At 37.2% G+C, this 24,110-nt stretch overlaps 7 protein-coding genes across 13 annotated transcripts; 3 read left to right on the top strand and 4 right to left on the bottom strand.

Annotated features, from left to right (window-relative positions):
* Window positions 1–1,285: 1,285 nt before the first annotated feature.
* LOC18026713 (potassium transporter 2) lies at window positions 1,286–5,396 on the top strand. 4 transcript variants are annotated; one of them, XM_006411258.2, is made up of 11 exons: window positions 1,286–1,412; window positions 1,941–1,991; window positions 2,208–2,287; window positions 2,364–2,598; window positions 2,704–2,949; window positions 3,037–3,090; window positions 3,176–3,436; window positions 3,537–3,589; window positions 3,665–3,782; window positions 3,886–4,140; window positions 4,219–5,396. In XM_006411258.2, the coding sequence occupies exons 3-11, from the start codon at window positions 2,249–2,251 to the stop codon at window positions 5,322–5,324; spliced, it is 2,367 nt and encodes a 788-aa protein (XP_006411321.1). In that variant the 5' UTR covers window positions 1,286–1,412; window positions 1,941–1,991; window positions 2,208–2,248; the 3' UTR covers window positions 5,325–5,396. The 4 variants fall into 4 exon arrangements, with proteins under 4 accessions (XP_006411321.1, XP_024016671.1, XP_006411320.1 ...); XM_024160903.1 differs by lacking the exon at window positions 1,286–1,412 and adding an exon at window positions 1,652–1,748; XM_006411257.2 differs by lacking the exon at window positions 1,286–1,412 and having other exon boundaries at window positions 1,657–1,991.
* A 210-nt stretch (window positions 5,397–5,606) lies between these two features.
* Window positions 5,607–9,009, top strand: LOC18026712 (mini-chromosome maintenance complex-binding protein). The gene is made up of 13 exons (XM_006411256.2): window positions 5,607–5,880; window positions 6,190–6,303; window positions 6,429–6,536; window positions 6,626–6,757; window positions 6,859–6,900; window positions 7,046–7,165; window positions 7,263–7,493; window positions 7,580–7,696; window positions 7,785–7,987; window positions 8,074–8,209; window positions 8,282–8,509; window positions 8,606–8,673; window positions 8,748–9,009. Exons 1-13 carry the CDS (start codon window positions 5,713–5,715, stop codon window positions 8,860–8,862), a joined length of 1,782 nt encoding a protein of 593 aa, XP_006411319.1. The 5' UTR covers window positions 5,607–5,712; the 3' UTR covers window positions 8,863–9,009.
* Window positions 9,010–9,393: 384 nt separating this feature from the next.
* On the bottom strand, window positions 9,394–10,272 carry LOC18026711 (mitogen-activated protein kinase kinase kinase 5). Its single transcript, XM_006411255.1, has one exon. It carries the CDS (start codon window positions 10,270–10,272, stop codon window positions 9,394–9,396), a length of 879 nt encoding a protein of 292 aa, XP_006411318.1.
* Window positions 10,273–14,514: 4,242 nt separating this feature from the next.
* LOC18026709 (NAC domain-containing protein 6) lies at window positions 14,515–15,429 on the bottom strand. The gene has a single exon (XM_024148407.1). The coding sequence runs from the start codon at window positions 15,427–15,429 to the stop codon at window positions 14,515–14,517; it is 915 nt and encodes a 304-aa protein (XP_024004175.1).
* A 697-nt stretch (window positions 15,430–16,126) lies between these two features.
* LOC18026708 (uncharacterized protein C3F10.06c) lies at window positions 16,127–18,953 on the top strand. 4 transcript variants are annotated; one of them, XM_024148458.1, is made up of 8 exons: window positions 16,127–16,282; window positions 16,369–16,691; window positions 16,770–16,915; window positions 17,085–17,772; window positions 17,867–17,967; window positions 18,074–18,182; window positions 18,275–18,334; window positions 18,498–18,953. In XM_024148458.1, the coding sequence occupies exons 2-8, from the start codon at window positions 16,391–16,393 to the stop codon at window positions 18,680–18,682; spliced, it is 1,590 nt and encodes a 529-aa protein (XP_024004226.1). In that variant the 5' UTR covers window positions 16,127–16,282; window positions 16,369–16,390; the 3' UTR covers window positions 18,683–18,953. The 4 variants fall into 4 exon arrangements, with proteins under 4 accessions (XP_024004226.1, XP_024004225.1, XP_024004224.1 ...); XM_024148457.1 differs by having other exon boundaries at window positions 16,363–16,691; XM_024148456.1 differs by having other exon boundaries at window positions 16,355–16,691.
* Window positions 18,954–19,917: 964 nt separating this feature from the next.
* Window positions 19,918–20,754, bottom strand: LOC18026707 (NAC domain-containing protein 6). Its single transcript, XM_006411251.1, has one exon. The coding sequence runs from the start codon at window positions 20,752–20,754 to the stop codon at window positions 19,918–19,920; it is 837 nt and encodes a 278-aa protein (XP_006411314.1).
* A 1,003-nt stretch (window positions 20,755–21,757) lies between these two features.
* LOC18026706 (uroporphyrinogen decarboxylase 2, chloroplastic) lies at window positions 21,758–24,048 on the bottom strand. Its single transcript, XM_006411250.2, has 6 exons — window positions 23,829–24,048; window positions 23,225–23,349; window positions 23,013–23,123; window positions 22,734–22,922; window positions 22,538–22,663; window positions 21,758–22,456 (listed from the first exon to the last, which is right to left on the bottom strand). Exons 1-6 carry the CDS (start codon window positions 23,944–23,946, stop codon window positions 21,941–21,943), a joined length of 1,185 nt encoding a protein of 394 aa, XP_006411313.1. The 5' UTR covers window positions 23,947–24,048; the 3' UTR covers window positions 21,758–21,940.
* Window positions 24,049–24,110: the final 62 nt, after the last annotated feature.

Below are 24,110 nucleotides of genomic sequence, written 5' to 3'. Positions count from 1 at the left end.
ATTGTTGTGAAGAGCAAGCTGATCAATACCATTATGAAATAGGAATTGGATTCGGATCTAGTTTTGTAATTGTTCGATTACAATAATGGCAAAGTGAGAAAGTGGGCAAGAAAGATAAAACTCTCGCTTTTCATTTTTAAGTAGCAGGAATATAAAGGCTCAACTTCAGCAACACCTAATAAAAGTTAGAGAAAGAAACATATAAAAGGATTGAAAGAGAAAGAAGCATAAAAAGTTATTAAAAACAAGCGAATAGAAAAGGAGCACCAATCAAAGACACTATAAATTCGAGTACTCCAAAAATAATTGTTCTTTCGTTATACATAAAAATGCCATGTTTGTATAGTGGATTTATAATTCCTATGCTAACAACTCTTTTACGCCAAAAAAAAACGAACAATTCATTTTGACACTCTTAAACAATATTTCGTTCTTGAAGTGGTGTTTAATCAATGAATGAATGGAGCTAGTAGTAATTTTATTATAGATAATGTTCAAGATTGATGGCAAAAAAAAAGATAATGTTCAAGATTTTTTTTTGGGGTTTTCGTGAGCTATATATAGATTTGGGATATAGTTGTTCTTTAGATAGATTTAAATTTGTTGATTTTCGAAGAACTAGCGGGAGAACAGTTCGACTTTGAGAAAAATGAAAATATGACTAATCACTTCGAAAGCCGTAAGGTTAGTAAATAAACTATAATCAGAAAAGAAGAGCCTTCGAGTGATTGTGGACACAAGTCAAACACAACAAGCGAACCACCTTACCCTACAAGACTACAACAAATAATAACATGTACTTGTAAGATTGTGTGAAGTCCGTTCATTAAAGCATATAACTCGAAGTGTACAAAAATACATATATGTACATTTCAAATAATTATCAATTTGATAACAATTCGTGAAAAGATTTGCGATGTAAGAAAGTCTAAAAGTGATATGCAACCTATAATAAAAAAGATAGTGCCATTAAACCATTTTTAGGAATTGTAGATAAATTATTTTATTAAATATGTAGATGCATTCTCTATAATTAGTAGTCATATTTTGCTTTAAACATTTACAGTTATTATAATTTACCGGTAACTTTCTTACCACTATATAGAAACATTTACTTATTTTTTTTATTTGTTGTTTTTTTCCTAATTACGAATAACGCGTTTTTGATGCTGCTTTCCCTTTGTTATTTTTATTCCGTCAACACAAGCTTAAAAGCTCCTTTCTTCTACTATCTGTTAATTGAAAGACTGAAACCTGTGAGGCTGTGAACAAACCGTTTCGATTATTACTGTTGCAACAAAAATAAAAAATAAAAAAAGTAGAGGGAGAGAAAAGAGAGAGTGGGGTTGGCGATGACCAAATTCGGAGGCTGATGGTACAAAGCTGCATCAATGGCGGAAATTCTGTTGTTGGTAAGCAGAGAAAAAAAAAAAAGCTTTCTTTTTCCTTAGATGTAACTGTCTCGGAGGCACTCACGTGTTTCTGTCTCTTCACCTGTAAAAATATTCTCGCCACGTTTGCTCTTTCACGCCCTTTTCTTTTCCCCGAGAAAACGCGAGAAAACAAAAAAAAAAGCTTATTTTTTTCCTTACAGGCTTATAGCATGTGGAGGCTATTGGTTCTTATCTTCTCCATTTCTTTGTCCTCAATGTCTTTATTTCAATGATAAGCACATTAAATCTCCTTTTCTTTTATACACATCGATTTCACGTCACCCAGAAAAATTGTGAAATTTATTAAAAATATCTGTAAGTGGAAAGTAGAAACAATTACAGATGGCATTTGTGAATTGTGAGACAGAATATGGGCAAAAAAGCTAATAATTGATTTACTCCATTTATGGCTTAAAGCTACACTTGTGAAGTCAATTTTGCTTTCTGGGTTTCTCTGTTTGAATCTTATCCTACAATAAATGGTGGTTTCTGCTTGTTCAATTTCAGGGATTTAGGGGTTTTTGCTGTTCATACACTTCTGGGTTTATCTGCATTCGGGTAAGGATTGACGAAAGAGAATCAATCAGATATGAGAATGGCATGTGCCTGACTGTGACCTACTTTGTTTTCTTCCCTCTAATTTGGGAACAAAGTTGGGTTGTCGTATTTATTGTTACTTTGTAGGTTTCACTGTATTAGACAAGACTCTTCACTTTTCTGCCAAATTACCCGACTTTTTGAGATTCAGAAATCATCTTCCTTTTTCGTTTCCAGGTTCTTCTTATAGCGTGTTAGGCTGAAGATTAGAGTAAACCATGGATCTCAATTTCGGAAGATGCTGTGGCTCTAGAAAGGTCTGTTGTTTTTTCTAAAAAAAATCCCTTAGATTTGTTCAATTTCGGAATCTCTGAAGTTTTCTGAATTATGCAGAAGGAATCATGGAGGTCGGTTTTGCTTCTTGCTTATCAAAGTCTTGGTGTTGTCTATGGAGACTTGAGCATCTCTCCGCTTTACGTCTTTAAGAGCACTTTTGCTGAAGACATTCAACATTCAGAAACCAACGAAGAGATCTACGGTGTTATGTCTTTCGTTTTCTGGACTCTTACTCTGCTCCCTTTACTCAAGTATGTCTTCATTGTCCTCCGTGCTGATGACAACGGAGAAGGTCCGTGACAGAGACTCTTTCTCACACCAGATAATCATCGGAAAAAAACGAAAATTTATTATGTGTTCATTGCTTATCTAGTTCATGTTGTTGTTTTTGTCTCAGGTGGAACTTTTGCTTTGTACTCACTGATCTGCCGTCATGTCAAAGTTAGCCTCCTTCCAAACCGACAAGTCGCTGACGAGGCACTGTCCACTTATAAACTGGAGCATCCCCCGGAGAAGAACCATGACTCATGTGTGAAAAGATATCTGGAGAAGCACAAGTGGTTACACACTGCTTTGCTGCTTCTGGTTCTTCTTGGGACTTGTATGGTTATTGGAGATGGACTTCTTACTCCAGCTATCTCCGGTATGTTTGCTTCTGTCTGTGTAGATATCTTAATGTCTAATTCTTGGCTATAGGAGCTTTTTAATCTTTTCTTTTTGTTGTATGTAGTTTTCTCTGCTGTGTCAGGTCTTGAGCTGAATATGTCTAAAGAACATCACCAATGTAAGTACACAAAGTTGGTTTAATGTCAGTTTTTGCTCCTTGAGCTCTGATGGATGATATACGGCTTTGTTGATCAAAATCGCAGATGCTGTGATTCCTATTACCTGCTTCATATTAGTCTGCCTTTTTGCGCTTCAGCATTTTGGGACACATCGTGTTGGTTTTGTTTTCGCGCCTATCGTCCTCACTTGGCTGCTTTGTATAAGCGCTATTGGCTTGTACAATATAATACAGTGGAATCCTCATGTATACAAAGCTCTTTCTCCTAAATACATGTTCATGTTCTTGAGAAAGACGAGAGTAAGTGGATGGATGTCTCTTGGCGGGATCTTGTTGTGTATAACTGGTGAGTTATCAAAACCCTGTTTCTGTTTGTCTCCTCATATTATTAATGTTGCCGTTGTATCAAAATGTCGGTAATCTAATTCATCGAGTCTTTGTTTTAGGTGCTGAGGCCATGTTTGCTGATCTTGGTCACTTCAATTACGCGGCAATTCAGGTACTTAAGCTTGGATGCTTTACTTGTTGTTACATGGCCTTTACTTACAGTAATTCTATCTTCTGTTTGTTGTAGATTGCCTTTACGTTCCTGGTTTATCCGGCTCTTATATTGGCATACATGGGACAAGCTGCTTACCTATCTCGGCATCACCATTCTGCTCACGCGATTGGGTTCTACGTCTCTGTGCCAAGTAAGTAGTTTGCCTTCAATTCAAGAACTGATTTTTAACTCAGTGTTCACCATTGAGAACAGAATCTGATCTTCTCTTGATTAAAATCCTTGGTTTTGATCAGAATGTGTGCACTGGCCTGTGCTTATGATAGCGATTCTTGCTTCCGTTGTGGGAAGCCAGGCGATCATTAGCGGGACTTTCTCAATCATAAACCAAAGCCAGTCTCTAGGATGCTTCCCTCGAGTCAAAGTCATTCACACCTCTGATAAGATTCATGGTCAGATCTACATACCAGAGATTAACTGGATGCTCATGATCCTCTGCATCGCAGTTACCATTGGCTTCAGAGATGTAAAACACCTGGGAAATGCATCAGGTACAAGATCCTTTATCAGCTCATCAGTTTTATGATTCTTCGACTTTTGAAGATTCTAATATTATTCCTTCCTTGCAGGTTTGGCTGTAATGGCGGTCATGCTAGTGACGACATGTCTTACCTCACTGGTCATCGTTCTTTGCTGGCACAAGCCACCGATTCTAGCACTCGCGTTCCTCGTCTTCTTCGGTTCAATAGAACTTCTCTACTTCTCGGCCTCGCTCACCAAATTCCGTGAAGGCGCTTGGCTTCCGATCCTCTTATCCTTATTCTTCATGATCGTCATGTTCGTTTGGCATTACACAACCATCAAGAAATACGAGTTTGATCTCCAGAACAAAGTCTCTCTTGAATGGCTTCTTGCCTTAGGTCCAAGCCTCGGAATCACTCGTGTCCCAGGGATTGGTTTAGTCTTCACTGATCTAACCTCTGGAATCCCGGCTAATTTCTCCCGGTTCGTCACAAACCTCCCTGCTTTCCACCGTGTCCTCGTCTTCGTCTGCGTGAAATCAGTCCCTGTCCCGTTCGTTCCTCCTGCAGAGAGATACCTCGTGGGACGTGTGGGTCCTGTAGACCACCGGTCTTATCGCTGCATCGTGCGTTACGGATACAGAGACGTCCATCAAGACGTGGATTCGTTCGAAACAGAGCTCGTGAGCAAGCTTGCTGATTTCATCCGTTACGACTGGCACAAAAGAAATCAAGAAGACGACACGGCTCGGTCAAATGAATCCTCGAGCGAGTCAAGACTGGCCGTGATCGGAACCGTGGCTTACGAGATCGAGGAGAATCTCCAACCGGAGAGCGTTTCGATCGGATTCACCACCGTGGAGAGCATGGAAGACGTTATAGAAATGGCTGAGGTTGTGCCAACAGCCACCGTGAGACGTGTGAGGTTTGCGGTTGAAGAGGATAGGTACGAGGAGGAAGGATCGTCGGCGTCGGCAGAAGCGGAGGCGGAGCTGAGGAGTGAGCTAAGGGATTTGGTGGCGGCGCAAGAGGCCGGGACGGCGTTTATATTGGGACATTCACATGTGAAAGCGAAACAAGGATCGTCGGTGATGAAGAGATTGGCCGTTAATTTCGGTTATAATTTCTTGAGGAGGAACTGTAGAGGGCCTGACGTGGCCCTTAAGGTCCCGCCTGTTTCTCTTTTAGAAGTCGGCATGGTTTATGTTGTTTGAATTAAAAAAAAAAATCATATATATAAAAACTTAATATGTAAATTCGTGATGTTAGCTTTTTTTTTTTCTTGTGATTCATAGAACCATCTGTGTTTTGACTTTTGACCAATACTCTTTTTGAAAGAAAATAGCACATAAAATAATAAAAAGACACCGTATTAAGCGTTTGATCAAAACGCTGCGTTTTCATAAAACGTTGCGTTTGCACAAAACGCTGCGTTTTGTATTTGGAGTATGGGCATAATCATGGCGGGAAAGATCTAGCAGATATGGCGGGAAAGGCCCAACTATAGACTGGACATGCCCTATGAGCAGACTCAGTTTTCATCACTATCCTTTACTGATTCGCTCATAGAACTTTGCAAAAGATTCGTTGAGATCGGGAGATATGGGAGGACCAGCGTACGATTGTTTGACTAATCCTTTGGGAGCCGTCCGATTCTCCTTCGTAAATGCTCTGTCTTCGGGCTACGATCCATCGTCGTCCGTCGGAAAAGACTGGGGCGTCGTCGATTTATTCCGTCACTACTTCTCCGACGAATCTGCAATCTCTCAGGTTTTTGTTTATTTTACTCTATTAACTCTTATTCCCTTACGAGGTCGTTTGCCTTTTTTCCGTTTTGGGTTTAGGGAAATTTATGGAGTGGTTGATTTGTTTATTACCCAATTAGCGATTATCAGTAATTTTGTTTGTAATCAAAATCAAAAGCTAGAATCTTTCCTGTTATTTGGTTGTGTTCTGAGTAGATCAGCTTCTTTGAGGTTGTAGTCTATCTACAGACCGGTTAATTGGAGTTTCAAAGGATCTGTTTTTAATAATTAGTTTTTTCTTAATTAACCAATACTTTTTTTTTGTCTACTGTAGGTTCCAATTCTTGACTCGTCTAGTATCAAGTGGATACAGCCCAAGACTCTGGTCCGGTTTCGTGGAATGATACAGGACATGCTCGGAAATGAATTCTATGCTGGTGCTTACAAGGTATATATATATATATATATATATATATATATAGATTCACATAGCTTTTGATGATTTGTATGATTGTATCTACTAACGAGGCGATTAAGATTTATTTTGTCAATAACTGTTTTTTTTTTGTTAAGGATGGTTCAACATGGAAAACCAATAAGTACAGTGATGTTTCCGAGTCTCCTGAGGGTTCTTCCTCTGAAATGCAAGTTTGGGAGCGTCGATTACTATACTGTGTTCCGGTATGTTTTTACTCTAACGCTGATCTTTATTTTTGTTGTTGTTCATAATCATGGATGTCTAAACATAATATCACTTGATTGCAATGTAGGTCCCCGGACAAAACCAATGGACTGAATGTTCTTCTGAAGAGCTGAAGAACCGGTTTTTAAATCTAGATGGCCAAAACAGGGAAAAGCGTGTAAGGGGGGATGAAGAAATGACTGATTCCATGGATTTAAACGTAACTTTGTTTCTCTTCTTTGCTTTATACAGTACTGATTTTTGACGCAGCAATATCTGTTGGAATTGTTGGTCAATAACTTATTTAATCCACTATTGCAGAATGCAGAAGCTGGGCTTAACGGCTCTCCTTTCAAGAGAATGGTGAGTATTTGGTCTCGTAGTCTTTATTCAATGTACAAATTCGTATAACTTGTGGAAAAACCCGCAAATTAGAGATCATTTTCTTACCGTTACTGGCACTTAGATGATACATTTCTGACTATTTCGACATTTATATGTATATCAGAAAGCAGGGGAAGCTACTTCATCAGCTTCAGAATCTCAGGTTCTCGGGACTAATGGTGTTCCACTATGTTCTGCTATTCCGCCTGCTACAAGTACAGATTCTCTACCTTGTCTTGTGAAGGTAAATATTTGGCACTTTTTTCATTTCATTACCCGTTAACATGTATCTAAGCTGAGAAAAGTAGTTTTTTTGACAAATTTCATATGCGGCTACGCAGATTTATGATTCTCCAGAGTCTGAATTGAAGCTAAATGATGTGGTTGAATTCGTTGGAGTGTTGACTTTCGATCCAAACGCTATGATGGATGTGGATGATGAAAACTCTGATGATCTTTCTGAAGCTGAATCTGTTCAGATGCCCTCCGGAAAGGTTCCACGCCTCCATTGTCTTGTCCACAGGAAGCTTGAAACGCAACATTTCCTGCATGGTTCTTCCTTGTTAACAGAGGCAAGTACCATCAGTCAAAACATTGTAGCTAAGTCTCAGTCTTGCATTGTTTTCATAATCTTTGGTTACTTTTCTATATATGGCAGCCCAAATCTCCCCAAATATTCAGAGAGATAAGAGAGAGTTTGATGAAGTACCTTACCGGTCTACTTGGGAATGATCACATTGCGGCACAGTTCTTATTATTGCATCTACTGTCGAAGGTAACTAGTTAAAGTGGATCACCTATTCTTTCTTGTCAGCTCTTTCTGCTAATCCCTTGTAAGTTTCACATGTTGTGTTCCTTTGTAGGTGCATGGAAGAGTCGATAATGTTGCTGTCGGGAAGCTCTCACTGAATCTCATACACCTTAATAAAGAAAGCATGTCTATCTTCGGCACCAAGCTCAGCTATGCACTCAAAAGCCTCCTGCCATTCACACAATCTATACCACTTACTATTGAGTATCTGAACACTGCCTCCCTCGGTCCCAAGAAAGACTATAGCATCAACAGGTAAGAAATCCATCTCTACATTCTTAACAAGTGTTTTGAAATATTCTCTTGAGAGACCTTTGATAAGCTGTTGTTAATGACCCAAGATTGGTGCCTGGAGTTCTACAAATTGCTGATGGTACACACTTGATATTGGACGAAACAGAGTTGCAACCAGGCACCTTGAACTCTGTTGGAGTTGAGAATGCAAAGCTGCTCAAAAACCTCTTGGAATGTCAGAAGGTAAAGCAATGTCATTATTCATCACTCTAATCAGATCCAGAATATGAATATGGAATCTTTCTGCTATTTCAGGTGGAGTATGATTTCCAATATTATAAAATGGAAATGGCCACTGACGTTCAAATGCTCATATTCTCTGAGGGGAAATCAAACATAATGCCTGCCGATTTGGTTCTACCTTTTCAACCTTCCCAATTGAACTCATTGGAAGTCATCACACCAGAAACAGCAGAAGCTTGGAGATGCTACTTAGCTACTTGCAAATCGTTATCTCATTCCATTGGGCAAGACTTGCAACAAGTATTCTCTATGACAATAGTTTTAGTATCTTGTGTTTTTAAAGAAAGCCATTGTTATCCGACTTTTGAGTCTAAATTCTGCAAATTTTTATTGCAGGTAGTGGAGAATGATTTGGTTGCAGCAAGGCAAACGGATCGTAGTTTAGGCAGCCAAGACCTGAGCAGGTACTAAAGCCTTCCTTAAGGTTTATTCTCATCAAATATGGGAAAATTCTCAACTTTGTTTCGCTGTTGTGCAGATTGTTGACAATGGCTCGCATGATGTCTGTGAGCTATGGTGAGACTACGCTTTCACTAGAGCACTGGCAAATGGTGTTGGAACTTGAAAGACTTAGAAAGGAAAGGCTCAAGTAAAACCGCCTCCTCTAGGTTAAAGAAACGATGATGATAGATTATGGTTTCGAGATTGTTTGGAAATTGTAACTCCGTGAGCTATGATTAAGAAGAACAATTGTTTCTATCCACTGAGCTATGATTAAAAAGAATGTATTCAGCTTTTAATTGATTTGGACCTTTTTCGATTAAAAAATCTTCTAAATCATTTAAGGAGATAGAAATTGGTAAAGGCAGATTTGATTCGGCTAACATTACGAGAAAACGAAGCCATCACAGACACATCAGAAATTCACCAAAATCATTAAAGTTAGAGCATCTGAACATTAAAATCACCCATTAACAAAAAAATAAATGAAAAGGAAGAGCAAGCTGATTCAGTAGTACGTTCCTGAAACTTAGCACATTAATGAAAAACCTAAGTAGAAACTGGTAAATGGTTTCTTACTTGACCAACAAGCCACGCTACAAACCTCAACTATATGACCCTAAAATACTAAAACCCTAAAAAGCCGCCATGACTAAAAACTCATTTATTGACTTTACATCGATCTATTTGATCACCGGAGGGATTCTGGAAGCGTTGGCCAATCTTCTTATTGTAATGTAGTCAGGCATTGGCGATGGAGCATCGAGGCTTTGTGTGACGAAAGGATGGTTCAAGAGCTGAGCCACGGTGGGCCTGCGTGATGGAATTGCATGGCACAGACTCAAAAAGTCCTTAGCCACGGGAGAGACTTCTTCAGTCAGATTCCACTCGTAGTAATCTTCCAGAAACTCCTGCTGGGGTCTACCTCCAAACATCTCATAAGCGATACACCCTAAACCCCATATGTCAAAACACGCCTCGATCTGACCCTTTGGCCCAAATTTAAAAGACTCTGGTGCCATGTTGACAACCGTGCAACCATCGAGAGGGGCAGGATCGGTATTTGGTTCCTTGCATGAACCGAAGTCACATAGCTTGAGATCCCATGGCTCTCCAGGAGTTTCGGAAGGGAAGATGAGGACGTTTGCTGGCTTGATGTCGCAGTGGACGTAGCCATTGGAGTGAAGAGCCTCGAGTCCTTGTAGGATCATACGAACGGCGCTTTGGATCATAAACTCAGGAAGTGGTTTCCCACGGAAACCAGAGATGAACTTGTCGAGAGTCCCTTCGCAGGCGTACTCCATGTAGATGTAGCAACTTGGATGTTCGGTTACTAAGTGAACGTGATCGCTTGAGGCTTGGACGATGCGAGGATGGTTGCGAAAGCGAAGCATGACCCTAAGCTCCTTTTCAAGATTCTCCTTAAATTGAATGGAAGATGTCTTCTTCGCGTAAAGTCCGTCGCGGGGATGCACCATCAAAGAGACGGAGCCATAAGCTCCTTTGCCAAGAACACGGATAGTTTTCAGCAAAGATTCATCCACATACGAAGGTTCTCCCATTATAATATCTCTCTCTTTCTCTCTCTCTCTTTTACGTTTTGTTCACAGAAAATTAATGAGCTGTTTGTTCAACGTTGCTCTCTATTTATATCTTCGTTAGTCGGTGGTGGCCAAGCTCACTTCTCTTTCGTATATGATTAGGAGGACACACTTTTTCCTTATTTTTTGTTTCATACTTTCATTTTTACGTAGGAAAACTTTGGTATACAGATAAAATCACGGTCAGTTAATTATATACATGGATAATGTAAGAGTGAATCGTATATTTCCTAGAGGAGATCAAAACCCAAACGCTTTGTATGATTAACTATACTAATTTTGTTTTTGTTTTTTCATGCTACTTTTCCTTTTTTCCAAATATATTATTTAGTTTTTTTTTTTTTTGATAAAAAAATATATTATTTAGTTTGATTGATCATTAAGCGTTTTAACTAAATCCTCAAATATATTACTTTTCTTTTTGTTTTTCACATTTTCCTTTTTACGTAGGAAAATAATTATCGGTATACAAATAAAATCACGGTCAAATAAACTAGTTCCTAGAAGAGATCAAAGCCCGATTTGGGAAATTAATTATACGAATTTTTGTTTCTGTTTCTATCATGTTACTTTTTCTTTTTTAAATATATTATTTCGATGAACATAAAGCGTTTTAATGAAAATCCTCAAAAAGTTTATCTAAAGGACCAGATTCACAAATTATGGATATGCATTAATCTTATCCTTAATCTTAGTTGAATGACTACGTATTTAGAACGAAGGTAAATGACAAATATATCACAAACAATATTAGAGTGGGCAAAATAGTATCATAACCAAGAACCAAACTGAACCAAAATATAAACCAAACCGAAATTTATATATAAACCGACTGTTTTTTCAAAAACCTATCCCATCGTATTCCTCTGTTCCGGCGTTTTGCTGCGCCGCATTTCCTCTGCAATTTGTAAACTTTTTTTTTGTTTTTTACTGATTTTATCATCTCTATCTTAAAACCGCAAGTACTTTTTGTACTTCCGGTTTACTGAAATTAGATTCCAGTGTCAGAGGTGAATATTTTTTTAAGGGGTTTTCATTAAGATTAAGAAAAAATAACAATACACAGCACTAATCAAACGGTTATATAGATAAATAAAAAATACATTACCTAGCACGGGTAAAAAGGAAAACCAAAAAGATCAAACCAAAAAGATCAAACATAAGACCTTTGAGAAAGGAAGCAACAGCAATCGAGCCAGACAAGATTCAATAAACTAAAGATGAAGATTTCCAAATCGATAGGAGACCTGGAGCAAATGGAACCCCTGTTTTTCCAGAGATCACAACTCAGAGGTGAATATATCTACGTTACCAGAGTCTTGCTTAGGTAAATACTGACCAGAGCCGATGACAATAAAATAGTTTTTTTAAATCTTAAATGTTAGTATTTTCAATCTATTTTAGAGAATTCTAATGATGAGAATTTGTTGGAATGTTCAAATTTTCCATCATATTAAAAAAAACATATCAATAAAAAAATAAAATGTATTAAATACATTAAAGGTATAAATGTCCACAAAAAATTAATAATAATTTTAAAAAGTACAAACAAGAACTTAGTTTTAAAACCTAATATTTCTTAGTTTCTTATGTTGTTCGGTGACACCTATAAACTTACACATAATTTTATAATATTTTAGTTATAATTTAGGATAAAATCTTAATAGAAATGATTAAAAATGAAATAAAATTAAGCAAAAGATAAGAAATACAAATATCAAAACTTAATGAATTTGGTGAACGTTAAAAAAGACAAACTACCACAATAATAAATTCAAGAAACTGTTTATCCTAATATTATAATATTTTATTTTGTTTTATTTATTTTTTCTTTCAAGGAGATTCTCTTCATTCTTATTTTCACTTGAAGAAATGCTAACCAATAATATTGAACCTACTAAAAATAAATTAAAAAACTAAAAAATTATGTATATGTAAATCTTGTAAAGAAAAGGTTCCTAAGTTTTTCTAAAAAAATATAGACCATACGCCTATGTTTCTTATATTATAGCGTCAGCATGGCTCTGTACGTCACCTTCCACAGCAATGAGTTCATCTACGTCTAACATCAAATTCTCCAAGCCATCGAAGTCAAAATCATCCCACTGGTTCATGTTGTTGTTGTCGTTGCTCTGTGTCCACATCGTCATGTTGTTGTTGTCGTTGCTCTGTGTCATCATCGGCGTCTCGGACCCTGAATCATGACCTTGATGAAGAGGAGGAAAAATCGGTGGATCTTGCTGTTGTTGTTGCTGAGTGACGTCACCATGTTCTTCTCCCTCTACCAACATATCCTCAAGTACATTAGCGAAACCGGTTAAATCAACTTCTTCATCTTCTCGCACTTGGACGTTGTTTCTTAAACGAGGCGCCTGATCACCGACTTCAGGTTTGAGCTTCTTGTCGGTATTGTATCGGATCTTACACAAGACCAAGTTGTCGTGAGCACTATTATGAAGGGAAAATTCGGTCATGAGCCAATTAGTGCTCACTGGATTTCCGTTCACTTGCTTGGTGTACACGAAACCCTGAATGTAACCCACCTTCTTGGTTTTTTTTGTTGACGATCTCCTTTTTCGAAGTAACGCTTCTCCATGTGCCGCCTTCAATTTCTCCTCTTCCTGGTACGGTCCGCTTCGGTTTCTTGCCTCCTATTTTAGGTCTCGGAACAAAGTAGTACCATTGGTTTTCGTAGAAGAGATCGTTGTTTACGTGATCAAGAAGCCATGGCTCTTTCGAACAAAAAAAAAAAAGAAGCCATGGCTCGTCCTTGTACATATAAAATCACGGTCAATAAACGTATACAAATTTGGGTCAGGAAACCCAAAGAACCGTGTCTTGGGTGCTCAAACTTTCTGTGAGACATACTGTCAACTACAAAGCAAATGCAGTCAAATAAGATGAGAGTTTACACAAAGATAACAACTGAATACAATCCTTATTGAATACAATCCTTACTGAATACAATACTAGCAAAGCAATCACCGGAATGATATATTTGTTTGTAAGAATACGCAACAAGTCCAATATTCATACATCACAACCTTAGCACAATATCCATGGAATTTGTATCAATAGAAAAAACCATATAACAATTTAAGAGAAGCAATCCTATCAGCAACGTTCATGAACATATTACGATAGAGGCAAAACAAAGCACATAAGAATACTCTCAGTAATTCTGGTAATATGATACAAAATGTTCCCTCGATCAAAGGCCTATGGCATCATTAAGATAGCCAAATCTCAAGCTCATTTTGTGTTTCTCACCAGATACCATTAAACATGGTTTCCAGCAAAAGAAGCGGATCAGAGACTCCAGCCTTGATTTTATAAATTTTCACGTAAACGTATAACATGATAATTTTTTGAATAATTATCGGTATACAAATAAAATCACGGTCAATAAACGTATAGTTCATAGAAGAGATAAAAACCCAAAACGCTTAGTGAAGCTAATTATACTAATTTTTGTTTTTGTTTTTTCATGTTACGTTTCTTTTTTCAAAAATATATTAGTTTGATTGATATCATTAAGCGTTTAAATTAAATCCTCAAAATTCTATGTGAAGGACCAGATTCACAAATTATTGATATGCATTAATCTTATTCCTTAATATGGTCATGTGTATTGAACCGCTCAATATTTAATCACTTGAAGAGATTATGTAACACTGATGCAGTGAGTTACACAATATGATGTCCATCGTCTGGAACTCTGGATTACTACATTGTTCAAATTTTTTATATTGCCAAGAGGAAGAAACTTAGTTAAAGAACTGGTTTTTCATTACATTCTTTCGTATCTTACAATCTCTTCTTCTTTGTTTATTTGAATAAGAATTGACTACTGATGATCATGATGGTGGCCACATGAGACAATTGTATTAGTTTGATGAGCATTAAACGTTTTAATGAAATCCTCAAAAAGTTTATCTCAAGGACCAGATTCATAAATTATGGATATGCATTGATCTTATTCTTAATCTTAGTTCAATGACTATCTAGAACGATGTGAATGACCAATATATCACAAATAACATAAGAGTGGGCAAAATAGTGTCATAACCAAAAACCAAACTGAACCAAAATATAAACCCAAATCGAAACTTATTTATAAACCGACTGTTAAAAAAAAAAAATCCAAGAAAACCAAAACAGTTGTGGTTTGGTAAACCTATCCCATCGTCTTCCTCTGTTCCATCATTTGAAATTGCAACTGACGTCACCTTCCACAGCCATGAGCTCATCGACATTTAACATCAAATTCTCCGAGCCATCGAAGTCAAAATCATCCCACTGATTCATGTTGTTATCGTAGCCATCGAAGCCAAAATCATCCCACTGATTCATGTTGTTGTTATCGTTGCTCTGTGTCGTCATCGTCATGTTGTTGTTGTCGTCGCTCTGTGTCGTCATCGTTATGTTGTTGTTGTCGCTCTGTTTCGTCGTCATCATCGGCGTCTCGTACCCTGAATCATGACCTTGTTGTTGTTGTTGCTGAGTGATGTCACCATGCTCTTCTCCCTCTACCAACATATCCTCAAGTACATTAGCGAAACCGGTTAAATCAGCTTCTTCATCTTCTCGCACTTGGACGTTGTTTCTCAAACGAGGCGCCTGATCACCGACTTCAGGTTTGGGCTTCTTGTCGGTATTGTATCGGATCCAACACAAGACCAAGTCGTCGTGAACATCATTATGAAGGGAATATTCGGTCATGAGCCAATTAGTGCCCACTGGAATTCCGTTCACTTGCTTGGTGTACACGAAACCCTGCATGTAACCCTCCACCTTCTTGTTATCGTCATCGATCTCCTTTTTCGAAGTAACGCTTCTCCATGTGCCTCCTTCACTTTCTCCTCTTCCTGGTACGGTCCGCTTCGGTTTCTTGCCTCCTAAGTTAGGTCTCGGAACAAAGTAGTACCATTGGTTTTCGTAGAAGAGATCGTTGTTTACGTGATCAAGAAGCCATGGCTCGTCCTTGTACACATCCAAAGTTGTTATGCAACCGCTCTTCCCATGGACTACCATGTTGCGAAGATGTAACCTCACCAACCCCAGATCTGTTGGACGAAACCGAAAACCAACTCCACGATCATTCTGAGTCTCCTCCATAGATGGTGTTGAACTTTTGTCTACGGATATAATATCTCTCTCTCTCTTTTACGTTTGGTTTACAGAAAATTAACGAGCTGTTTGTTCAACGTTGCTCTCTATTTATATCTTGGTTAGTCGGTGGTGGCCACGCTCAGTCCTCTTTCGTAGATAATTAGGAGGAGATATTTTTGTTTCACACTTTCTTTTTTACGTAGGAAAACTTTTGATTAATCATTGGTATATACAGATAAAATTATGGTCAATTAGTTATATAATGGATAATGTAAGAATGAATTGTATATTTTCTAGAGCTGATCAAAATCCAAACGCTTTGTGAAATTAGTTATACTAATTTTGTTTTGGTTTTTTCATGTTACTTTTCCTTTTTTCAAATATATTAATTAGTTTGATTGATCATTAAACGTTTTTACTAAATCCTCAAAAAAATTATGTAAAGGGCCAGATTCACAAATTATGGATATGGATAAATCTTATCCTTAATCTTAGTTCAATGACTATCTACAACGATGTGAATATACCACAATATATATCACAAACAACATAAGAGTGGGGAAAATAGTATCATAACCAAAAACCAAACTGAACCAAAAAATAAAACCAAACCGAAATTTATTTAAACCGACTGTTTTTTCTTAAAAAAAATAAAAAAAATCCAAGAAAACCAAAACAGTTGTGGTTTGTTAAACCTATCCCATCGTCTTCCTCTGTTCCATCATTTTGCTGCGCCGCTTTTCCTCTGCAATTCGTACTTCTTTTTTTCAATTTTCACTTATTTTGTGATCTCTCTATCTTAAAACCGCAAGTACCTGTTGTACTTTCGGTTTTCTTAGATTAGATTCCTGTGTCAGAGGTGAATTTATGTTTCTCTACTTTTTTTTTTTCCAGATATTTATATCAAGTACCAATATAAACTTTTTCACAGAATTTCAGAAGCAGGTGTGTTTCTTGGTGTAAAACAATGGCGGAAAACGAGAAAGAGCCAAGGACAACAAGAGATAGTATATACAGAGCTGCGAGGAGAATAAAGCGAAGAGACAATAGCCTCTACAACGCTCTCCGATCAATCTACCAAGACTCCATCTTCGTCGATGAGATCTCGCAGCTATGGCCGAAACTTCCTCTTCTCGCCAACCTTCGTTGTGGTCTCTGGTATTCGCCTAGATTCGACGCCACTTGCTACTTCAAATCCACCGATGGCCATACCAACAACTTGTCCTTCAACACTTCTCGGCTCAATCTCCATCTTCCTCTTCTCGCTGGTATATATATGATCCATCAAGAAACATATCCTTATGCTTCTTTTTTATTATTCACTTTTGTTTTTTTCCGATGGATAGGAGAAAAAGGAGGTTGTATCATTATTGATTCTACTCGGAAAGGAAAGAGGTTTCCGGATAGCATGTCTAAAACAATACCCATATGGTCATGTGTATTGAACCGATCAATATTTAATCACTTGAAGAGATTATGTAACACTGATGCAGTGAGTTACACAATGTGATGTCCAGTGTCTAGATTACTACATTGTTCAAATTTTTTATATTACCAAGAGGAAGAAACTTGGTTAAAGAACTGGTTTTTCTTTAATCTTTTGAGGAATCATTCTTGATATTTACAATCTTTTCTTCTTCTCTGTTTTTTTTTCTTGATAGGGTTTGACTAGTGATGATCATGATGGTGGTAACATAAGGCAAGTGTTTGATAAATGGGATTGTTCGTTACATCTTCCACTATGGGTTTCAAAAACTGAGAAGGCCTCTATTGAAGCTCGACTAGATGAATGGACAAGACAGTTAGACGAGAGTGGAGCTGATATAGCTTCTCTGGCTTCATGTTTGAGGAAACCTTTACGCCCTCTTTGGGTTTCGCAGAAAACAGTCATATGGTTGAATGAAGTACCTGAGCATGATTCATGGGATTTCACACCTCTCATCCTTGTCTCAGCTTCTGCTTCTGGTGAAGTTGAGCACAGAACCAATTCAGAGTTTAGCTGGAGTTATATCCCAGGAGCTGGTGATGATGAAGAGAGCTGGGCTAGAGGTTTATCTCCGAGTGTTTTCTGGACACATGTTGACGATCTTATTGACTCGGGACCTGGCTTGTGTAACCAGAAAGTTGCGGAGATTGTTGAGAATGAAAGAGTGTACAGAGCACAGAGGGGTCAGGAAGCTCCTCAGGTTGTTGTCAAATGCTCATCAAAATCTTATGGTGGCGCAAAGAGTGATGAAATCTTATCTCTTAGTGTACCAAAACCTAAAGTTGGGATGAAGAATGTCGATGAAGAAAGCTTAGTATCTTGGTTGGCTTCAACTAATCTTGCTGTTGGGTCATCACAAGTTGGTGAGTTTAATTTTCCTCTGCATTAATTAAGCTTTGTTAATAACTTCAGCCTCTCATCAAATCTTTTTATCTTTTTTTTTTGGGTGTGATCTAGTTGGTAAGGCGACATCTATCGACTGCATAATAAATTGCGATCAAAATCCGATCTCAGTCCCTCTATCTTATCATGAAGAGCATTTGCATCTACCTATGAAGGTATACCATTAAGGGAAAAAAAGTAACAAAACTCTTGTCACGGGATAGGATACACAGTTTTATTTCAAAAAAAATAATTATTAAAATGTGTATGTTTTTTTTTCAGGGTTCAAAGTTTGATAGATTTTCCATATTAAAGAATCTTCCTTCCGCGGTTAATTTTGCTAAGCAGAAGCTTAGGATGGATAAGAAGCTCTTAGTTTGTTGTCAGGATGGTAAGTTTTACGAATGTTGTAAGTTGAAACATGATTGTAGGTTGTACCTAATTATGGTGGTTTAATCATATATTGTAATCGTGATATAATAGGGGAAGATATCAGCGTATGTGTATGTTTGGCCATCTTGATATCATTATTCAACGAAGAAGGTAATTAATGGCATTTTGTACTTTTTCGGTTTTTCCGGTTCCACAATACTTAGACTAAACCATAATTGTGTTCTTAACCATGAAACACAGAAATCTAAAACACTTGGATCTATTGGTTTATAATTTTATATCATGATGCTGAGAAATTTTGAATCATTTTTAGGGGCCTTTGATGGTGGAAAATCTTTTGAAGAAAAGAGTATTACAAAAATGGAGATGCGACGGATGCTAATATTTATATGCAAATACGTTGTAAAGGCCAGACCATCTAGAGGGAATCTAAAGCAAGTGTTTGGTTTTCTCTCGTCTCAGCGAGAAAATTCGGATGAGAGTGAATCTCGAGGCTGAGAAGAGAGAGGCTTATATAATGTTCTGCGTAGAGTTCATGGCGAGAAAAGAGATTGGACTAGTGTTGTGGAGTTGAGGAGATTCTTGAAGAAGACCAAAGCAAAGAAGCAAGACTTTAGTAGCTAGATTGAAGCTCTTTGTTAAGATTATCAGAAACGAACATCTTTTTTTCATATAGAGTTGTTTTTTTTTGTATAATGTCAATCATCTGTTGAGAAAAATATCAAAGCAATTGAGATTCTGGAAAAGAAAAGAAAAAACACAATTTGAGTAATGCAAAGATTCTTTCATTGCAAACCAATGGCAAAAGTATCCAAGATGGTCTTATGACTTAGCGATTTTTCTTGTCGGAATGATTTGATTCCCGAGTTTCTTTAATGAGTTGGTAGTTTTGAAGTTATAAAAATGTAATAATGAGTTAGTCTATCAATCTATCATTAAGTTTACATAATATTAGCTCTTTCTTGTTACTTTGTATAAATTATGTTGAACTGAACACAATGTAATTAAACCTATATTTTCTAGATGTAAAACTTTGAATATAGTAATGTAAGACCTCTGTTAATTTTTGTAATGTTTTTTGGGATGTATATATGTAATAAACCAGAAGAGTCTGGTTTCGATCTTATTGTAGAAAACTACAAGTATTAACTAATAAAAACAAGGACAGAGTTGTAATAGTAAGTAAATACTTTCTTAACATTGTGAAATATCAAAAACATGTAACAACTGGAAACAGAGGGAGTACATTCTGAATCAAACATAAGGAAACAAAATCCTTTTAAAAAAAAAGGAGCAGGCTTCAGACACGTGGTACAGCTCCAGATCCAGCCGTCCAGCTCCAGCAGGACGAGGGGGCTGTCCTGGTTGACCAGGCTTGGGACTATAAAAAGGTTATAACTTATAACTTATAACTATTCTGAAACAACTATCTATTATAGTTCAAAAGGTGAATATTGAAAAAGACAAATTACAATAAGAATAAACTCAAGTAACTGTTTATCCTAATATTGCAATTGTTTATCCTAATATCCTAATAACCAATATTAATGAGCCTACTAAAAATAAATTACAATATTAAAGACAAATTAATATGTTTGTGTAAATCTTGCAAAGAAAAGGTTGCTAAGTTTCTCTCAAAAACTTGATGCCATACGCCCATGTTTCTAATATTTTAACGTGAGCACGGCCACAAGTCTTCTTGGATCTTGAGCTTGAGGAATCACTTGAGGTATTTAAAATTGCGCTTCGTGTTGTTTTTGTTGATAAGTGACGTCACCTTCCACAGCCATGAGTTCACCAACGTCTATCATCAAATTCTCCGAGCCATCGAAGCCAAAATCATCCCACTGATTTTGATCGTTGCTCTGTGTCTCGAACCCTGAATCATGACCTTGAAGAAGAATCGGTGGATCTTGCTGCTGTTGTTGCTCATGAGTGACGTCACCATGTTCTCCCTCTAGCAACATATCCTCAATTCCATTAGCGAAACCGGTTAAATCATCTTCTTCTTCTTCTTCTTCTTCTTTTTCTCTCACTTGGTTCGGTAAGACGTTGTTTCTTAAACGAGGCGCCTGATCACCGACTTCAGGTTTGGGCTTCTTGTCGGTATTGTATCGGATCCAACACAAGACCAAGTCGTCGTGAACATCATTATGAAGGGAATATTCGGTCATGAGCCAATTAGTGCCCACTGGAATTCCGTTCACTTGCTTGGTGTACACGAAACCCTGCATGTAACCCTCCACCTTCTTGTTATCGTCATCGATCTCCTTTTTCGAAGTAACGCTTCTCCATGTGCCTCCTTCACTTTCTCCTCTTCCTGGTACGGTCCGCTTCGGTTTCTTGCCTCCTAAGTTAGGTCTCGGAACAAAGTAGTACCATTGGTTTTCGTAGAAGAGATCGTTGTTTACGTGATCAAGAAGCCATGGCTCGTCCTTGTACACATCCAAAGTTGTTATGCAACCGCTCTTCCCATGGACTACCATGTTGCGAAGATGTAACCTCACCAACCCCAGATCTGTTGGACGAAACCGAAAACCAACTCCACGATCATTCTGAGTCTCCTCCATAGATGGTGTTGAACTTTTGTCTACGGATATAATATCTCTCTCTCTCTTTTACGTTTGGTTTACAGAAAATTAACGAGCTGTTTGTTCAACGTTGCTCTCTATTTATATCTTGGTTAGTCGGTGGTGGCCACGCTCAGTCCTCTTTCGTAGATGATTAGGAGGAGATATTTTTGTTTCACACTTTCTTTTTTACGTAGGAAAACTTTTGATTAATCATTGGTATATACAGATAAAATTATGGTCAATTAGTTATATAATGGATAATGTAAGAATGAATTGTATATTTTCTAGAGCTGATCAAAATCCAAACGCTTTGTGAAATTAGTTATACTAATTTTGTTTTGGTTTTTTCATGTTACTTTTCCTTTTTTCAAATATATTAATTAGTTTGATGATTGATCATTAAGCGTTTTAACTAAATCATCAAAAAGTTTATATCAAGGGCCAGATTCACAAATTATGGATATGCATTAATCTTATCCTTAATCTTAGTTCAATATATGACTATCTACAACGATGTGAATAACAATATATATCACAAACAACATATAAGTGTGGGCAAAATAGTATCATAACCGAAAAACCGAATTGAACCAAAATATAAACCCAAATCGAAATTTATTTATTACCCGACTGGTTTTTCCAAAAAAAAAAAAAATTCCAAGAAAACACAAAACCGAAATTAACTCTCACACGTTATCTATTATCTATTGTTATCCAAACTTATTTTGCATTCTAAAATCTCACTTATATTTATGAAATATATTTAGTCTTAATATCCAGGTAAAATATTCAGGTAAGTTTACTTAAATAACACGGTTTTCAAAATCTTATCATATAAAAATCAAATAATAAAAAAATCTCACATATATTATGGTTTATTTTACTTATATTAATCAGAATTATAATAATCTATTAGAAGTATTTCAATGTGTTAGCATATCAGATATTTTTAGTAATATTGAGGTAAAATATTCAGGTAAGTTTACTTAATATAACACGGTTTTCAAAATCTTATATCATATAAAAATCAAATTGTGGAGCCGAGTAGAAGATAAGAAAATACAAACAAATCTACTATAGAAAAACCTAAAATTACACATCTCAAATCAAATAGGAAAAAGATTGAAGCCGAAGCGAAGAACAGAGCATAATCTTGTCTCGTTTTTCTCTTCTCGCTCTTTCTCTAATATCTAATCCCTTGAGCAACTTCAAAGAAGTGTGCAACGTTCTCTTCAGGGGTTCCAACTTTAATACCATGCCCTAGATTGAGAATGTGTTTCTCTCTCCCAGCTTTCTTCACAGTATCATGAATCCGGCTTGTGATAAACTCTTTCGAACCGAACAGAACTCCCGGGTCCACGTTTCCTTGAACCGCTATGTTTCTTCCTAGCCGGTCCCTTCCTTCAGCCATGTCCACAGTCCAGTCCAAGCTCACCACATCCACACCTGTTCGAGCCAGTCTCTCTAGCAAGCCTCCTGATCCACTCGCGTACAATATTAGAGGTAGGTTCGGGTGAGTTTGTTTCACAGCCTCCACAATCTGTTTAAGATAAGGCAAGCTAAACTCCTCAAAATCCACAGGGCTAAGCTCGGTTGCCCAAGAATCAAATATTTGCACAGCTTGAGCTCCACTATCCGCTTGGTAGCGTATGTAAGTGATCATCGAGGTTGTGAACTTCTGGAGTAAAGCATGTAGAACCTGAGAAGAAGAAAGACAAAACTTTCAGCATCTGATATTTTTTTACCAAACTGTCGAGTTTAAGGTTAGTATTTAATCCACCTTGGGTTGAGAAAAAGCTAATCTTTTTATCTGTGTGAAGTTCTTAGATGAGCCACCTTCAATAACATACGAAGAAAGAGTAAATGGAGCTCCAACAAAACCCAGAACAGCAGCTTCGTTGCCCACCTGAAACAAAGCAAATTCTTCAGATTAAGAGCTTAAGAGCATTTGTTGCTTTGATAATCACTATTATTACCTCAGTTCTTAATCTTTTGAGTGCTTCTCCAACATATGGAACAGATTCCTCTGGTATGAATTCTCTAACTTGATCCACATCAGCAGCTGATTGCGGCGGGTTGAAGATGATAGGACCTTTTCCTTTAACAATGTCGAAAGGTATGTTCATTCCAGACAGAGGAGTGAGGATGTCTGAGAACAAAATCACCTTTTCATACATTTTAAATAACAGACATGTCAGCGATTTACGAGATCTCCAAAGTAAATGGATTAAAGAAGAAGAAGAAGAAGAACTTACTCCATCTGGCTTGAACACCTTCCACGGTTGCAAAGAAATTTCCACCACAAGATCAGCATTTTCTGATCTATCCCGGAAAGAAGGATATTTCTCACAGAGAGTTTGATAACTCTGCACATTATATTAACCAACACTCAGGTCACACAAATTCGAAAGAAAAATAATAACCACATTGTGAGTTTGTAAGCAACTTAAAATGTAAAATTGCTTGCCTTCATGTACCTCCCGGCTTGCCTCATAAGCCAAACCGGAGGTCTATCAACAACTTCACCTTTGACAGCTCTCAGAAGAAGAGGCTCGGTGGTTGCCGATACTTTTCTCTCAGTAACAATAGTTCCTACACACGAAGCACAAGATTAGGAGGCTACTAATAACACCATCCAAAATAAGCTTTTGCACATCCATATTCTTAGTCAATTTAGGGAAAATCAATGAGAATCATATAGAAACATTCCAATTATTGAATCAAGCAATATACTTTACTTATAAGAAGCACGAAAAAGATCATATAGTTGTAACAGGGACTACTGTATCATCTTATGATGAGCAAACTCGCAAATCCTAACTTCTACCACAGAGGTTATTGGTAAACGAAAATCTGAAAATTTCTTCGGATTACCATTGAAGGTCATTATTAAATGCTGAATCGAGTAACCAAAACAATCAATTCAAGTATTACAAGGATGACCCAATTCGATTACCAGTTGCCGAAATGAGAGAACTTTTGTGGATATTTCGTAGTTCTCCAGATACCCAGATAGAAATTCACCAAAATTGCATCAAAAATGAAGAATTTGAAGGGTTAGAAACAATTACCCTCGACGGAACAACGAACTATCCGAGAAGACTTGGGAGACGAGAGAGATTTTCTGGGAGAGATGGAGAGAATAGTAGAAGAAGAAAGAGAAGAACTAGAGAGTTGAAGGATTGACATTTTTCCGATCGCCCAGAAAATCTGAAGGCTGGCTTCTTTGGCGAGGTGTAATTGTTATACTCTGCTTTGGGATCTTAGCATCTTCTTCTCTTCAACGCAGACAAAGAAGATTAGGAGAAGAAGATAGAAAATATAGATGATAAGAGATCTGCTGACGTTGACTC

This window comes from Eutrema salsugineum, unplaced genomic scaffold, assembly GCF_000478725.1.
Source record: "Eutrema salsugineum unplaced genomic scaffold, Eutsalg1_0 scaffold_10, whole genome shotgun sequence".
In the NCBI taxonomy this organism is placed as follows: domain Eukaryota; kingdom Viridiplantae; phylum Streptophyta; class Magnoliopsida; order Brassicales; family Brassicaceae; genus Eutrema; species Eutrema salsugineum.
This window is presented reverse-complemented; position numbering and strand designations above follow the sequence as displayed.

Bases quoted from the DNA above. Each gene is read 5' to 3' on its own strand.
- LOC18026713 (XM_006411258.2), top strand. From the start codon at position 2,249: ATGGATCTCAATTTCGGAAGATGCTGTGGCTCTAGAAAG. The intron at 2,599-2,703 runs GTCCGTGACAGA...TTTTTGTCTCAG, and splicing joins TGCTGATGACAACGGAGAAG to GTGGAACTTTTGCTTTGTAC. The intron at 2,950-3,036 runs GTATGTTTGCTT...TGTTGTATGTAG, and splicing joins TCTTACTCCAGCTATCTCCG to TTTTCTCTGCTGTGTCAGGT.
- LOC18026712 (XM_006411256.2), top strand. From the start codon at position 5,713: ATGGGAGGACCAGCGTACGATTGTTTGACTAATCCTTTGGGAGCCGTC. The intron at 7,494-7,579 runs GCAAGTACCATC...TATATATGGCAG, and splicing joins GTTCTTCCTTGTTAACAGAG to CCCAAATCTCCCCAAATATT. The intron at 7,988-8,073 runs GTAAGAAATCCA...TAATGACCCAAG, and splicing joins AAAGACTATAGCATCAACAG to ATTGGTGCCTGGAGTTCTAC.
- LOC18026711 (XM_006411255.1), bottom strand. From the start codon at position 10,272: ATGGGAGAACCTTCGTATGTGGATGAATCTTTGCTGAAAACTATCCGT.
- LOC18026709 (XM_024148407.1), bottom strand. From the start codon at position 15,429: ATGGAGGAGACTCAGAATGATCGTGGAGTTGGTTTTCGGTTTCGTCCA.
- LOC18026708 (XM_024148458.1), top strand. From the start codon at position 16,391: ATGGCGGAAAACGAGAAAGAGCCAAGGACAACAAGAGATAGTATATAC. The intron at 16,916-17,084 runs GTGAGTTACACA...TTTTCTTGATAG, and splicing joins GATTATGTAACACTGATGCA to GGTTTGACTAGTGATGATCA. The intron at 18,335-18,497 runs GTAATTAATGGC...AATCATTTTTAG, and splicing joins ATCATTATTCAACGAAGAAG to GGGCCTTTGATGGTGGAAAA.
- LOC18026707 (XM_006411251.1), bottom strand. From the start codon at position 20,754: ATGGAGGAGACTCAGAATGATCGTGGAGTTGGTTTTCGGTTTCGTCCA.
- LOC18026706 (XM_006411250.2), bottom strand. From the start codon at position 23,946: ATGTCAATCCTTCAACTCTCTAGTTCTTCTCTTTCTTCTTCTACTATT. The intron at 22,923-23,012 runs GTAAGTTCTTCT...ATGTATGAAAAG, and splicing joins AGGTGTTCAAGCCAGATGGA to GTGATTTTGTTCTCAGACAT. The intron at 22,664-22,733 runs GTAATAATAGTG...GCTTTGTTTCAG, and splicing joins TCAAAAGATTAAGAACTGAG to GTGGGCAACGAAGCTGCTGT.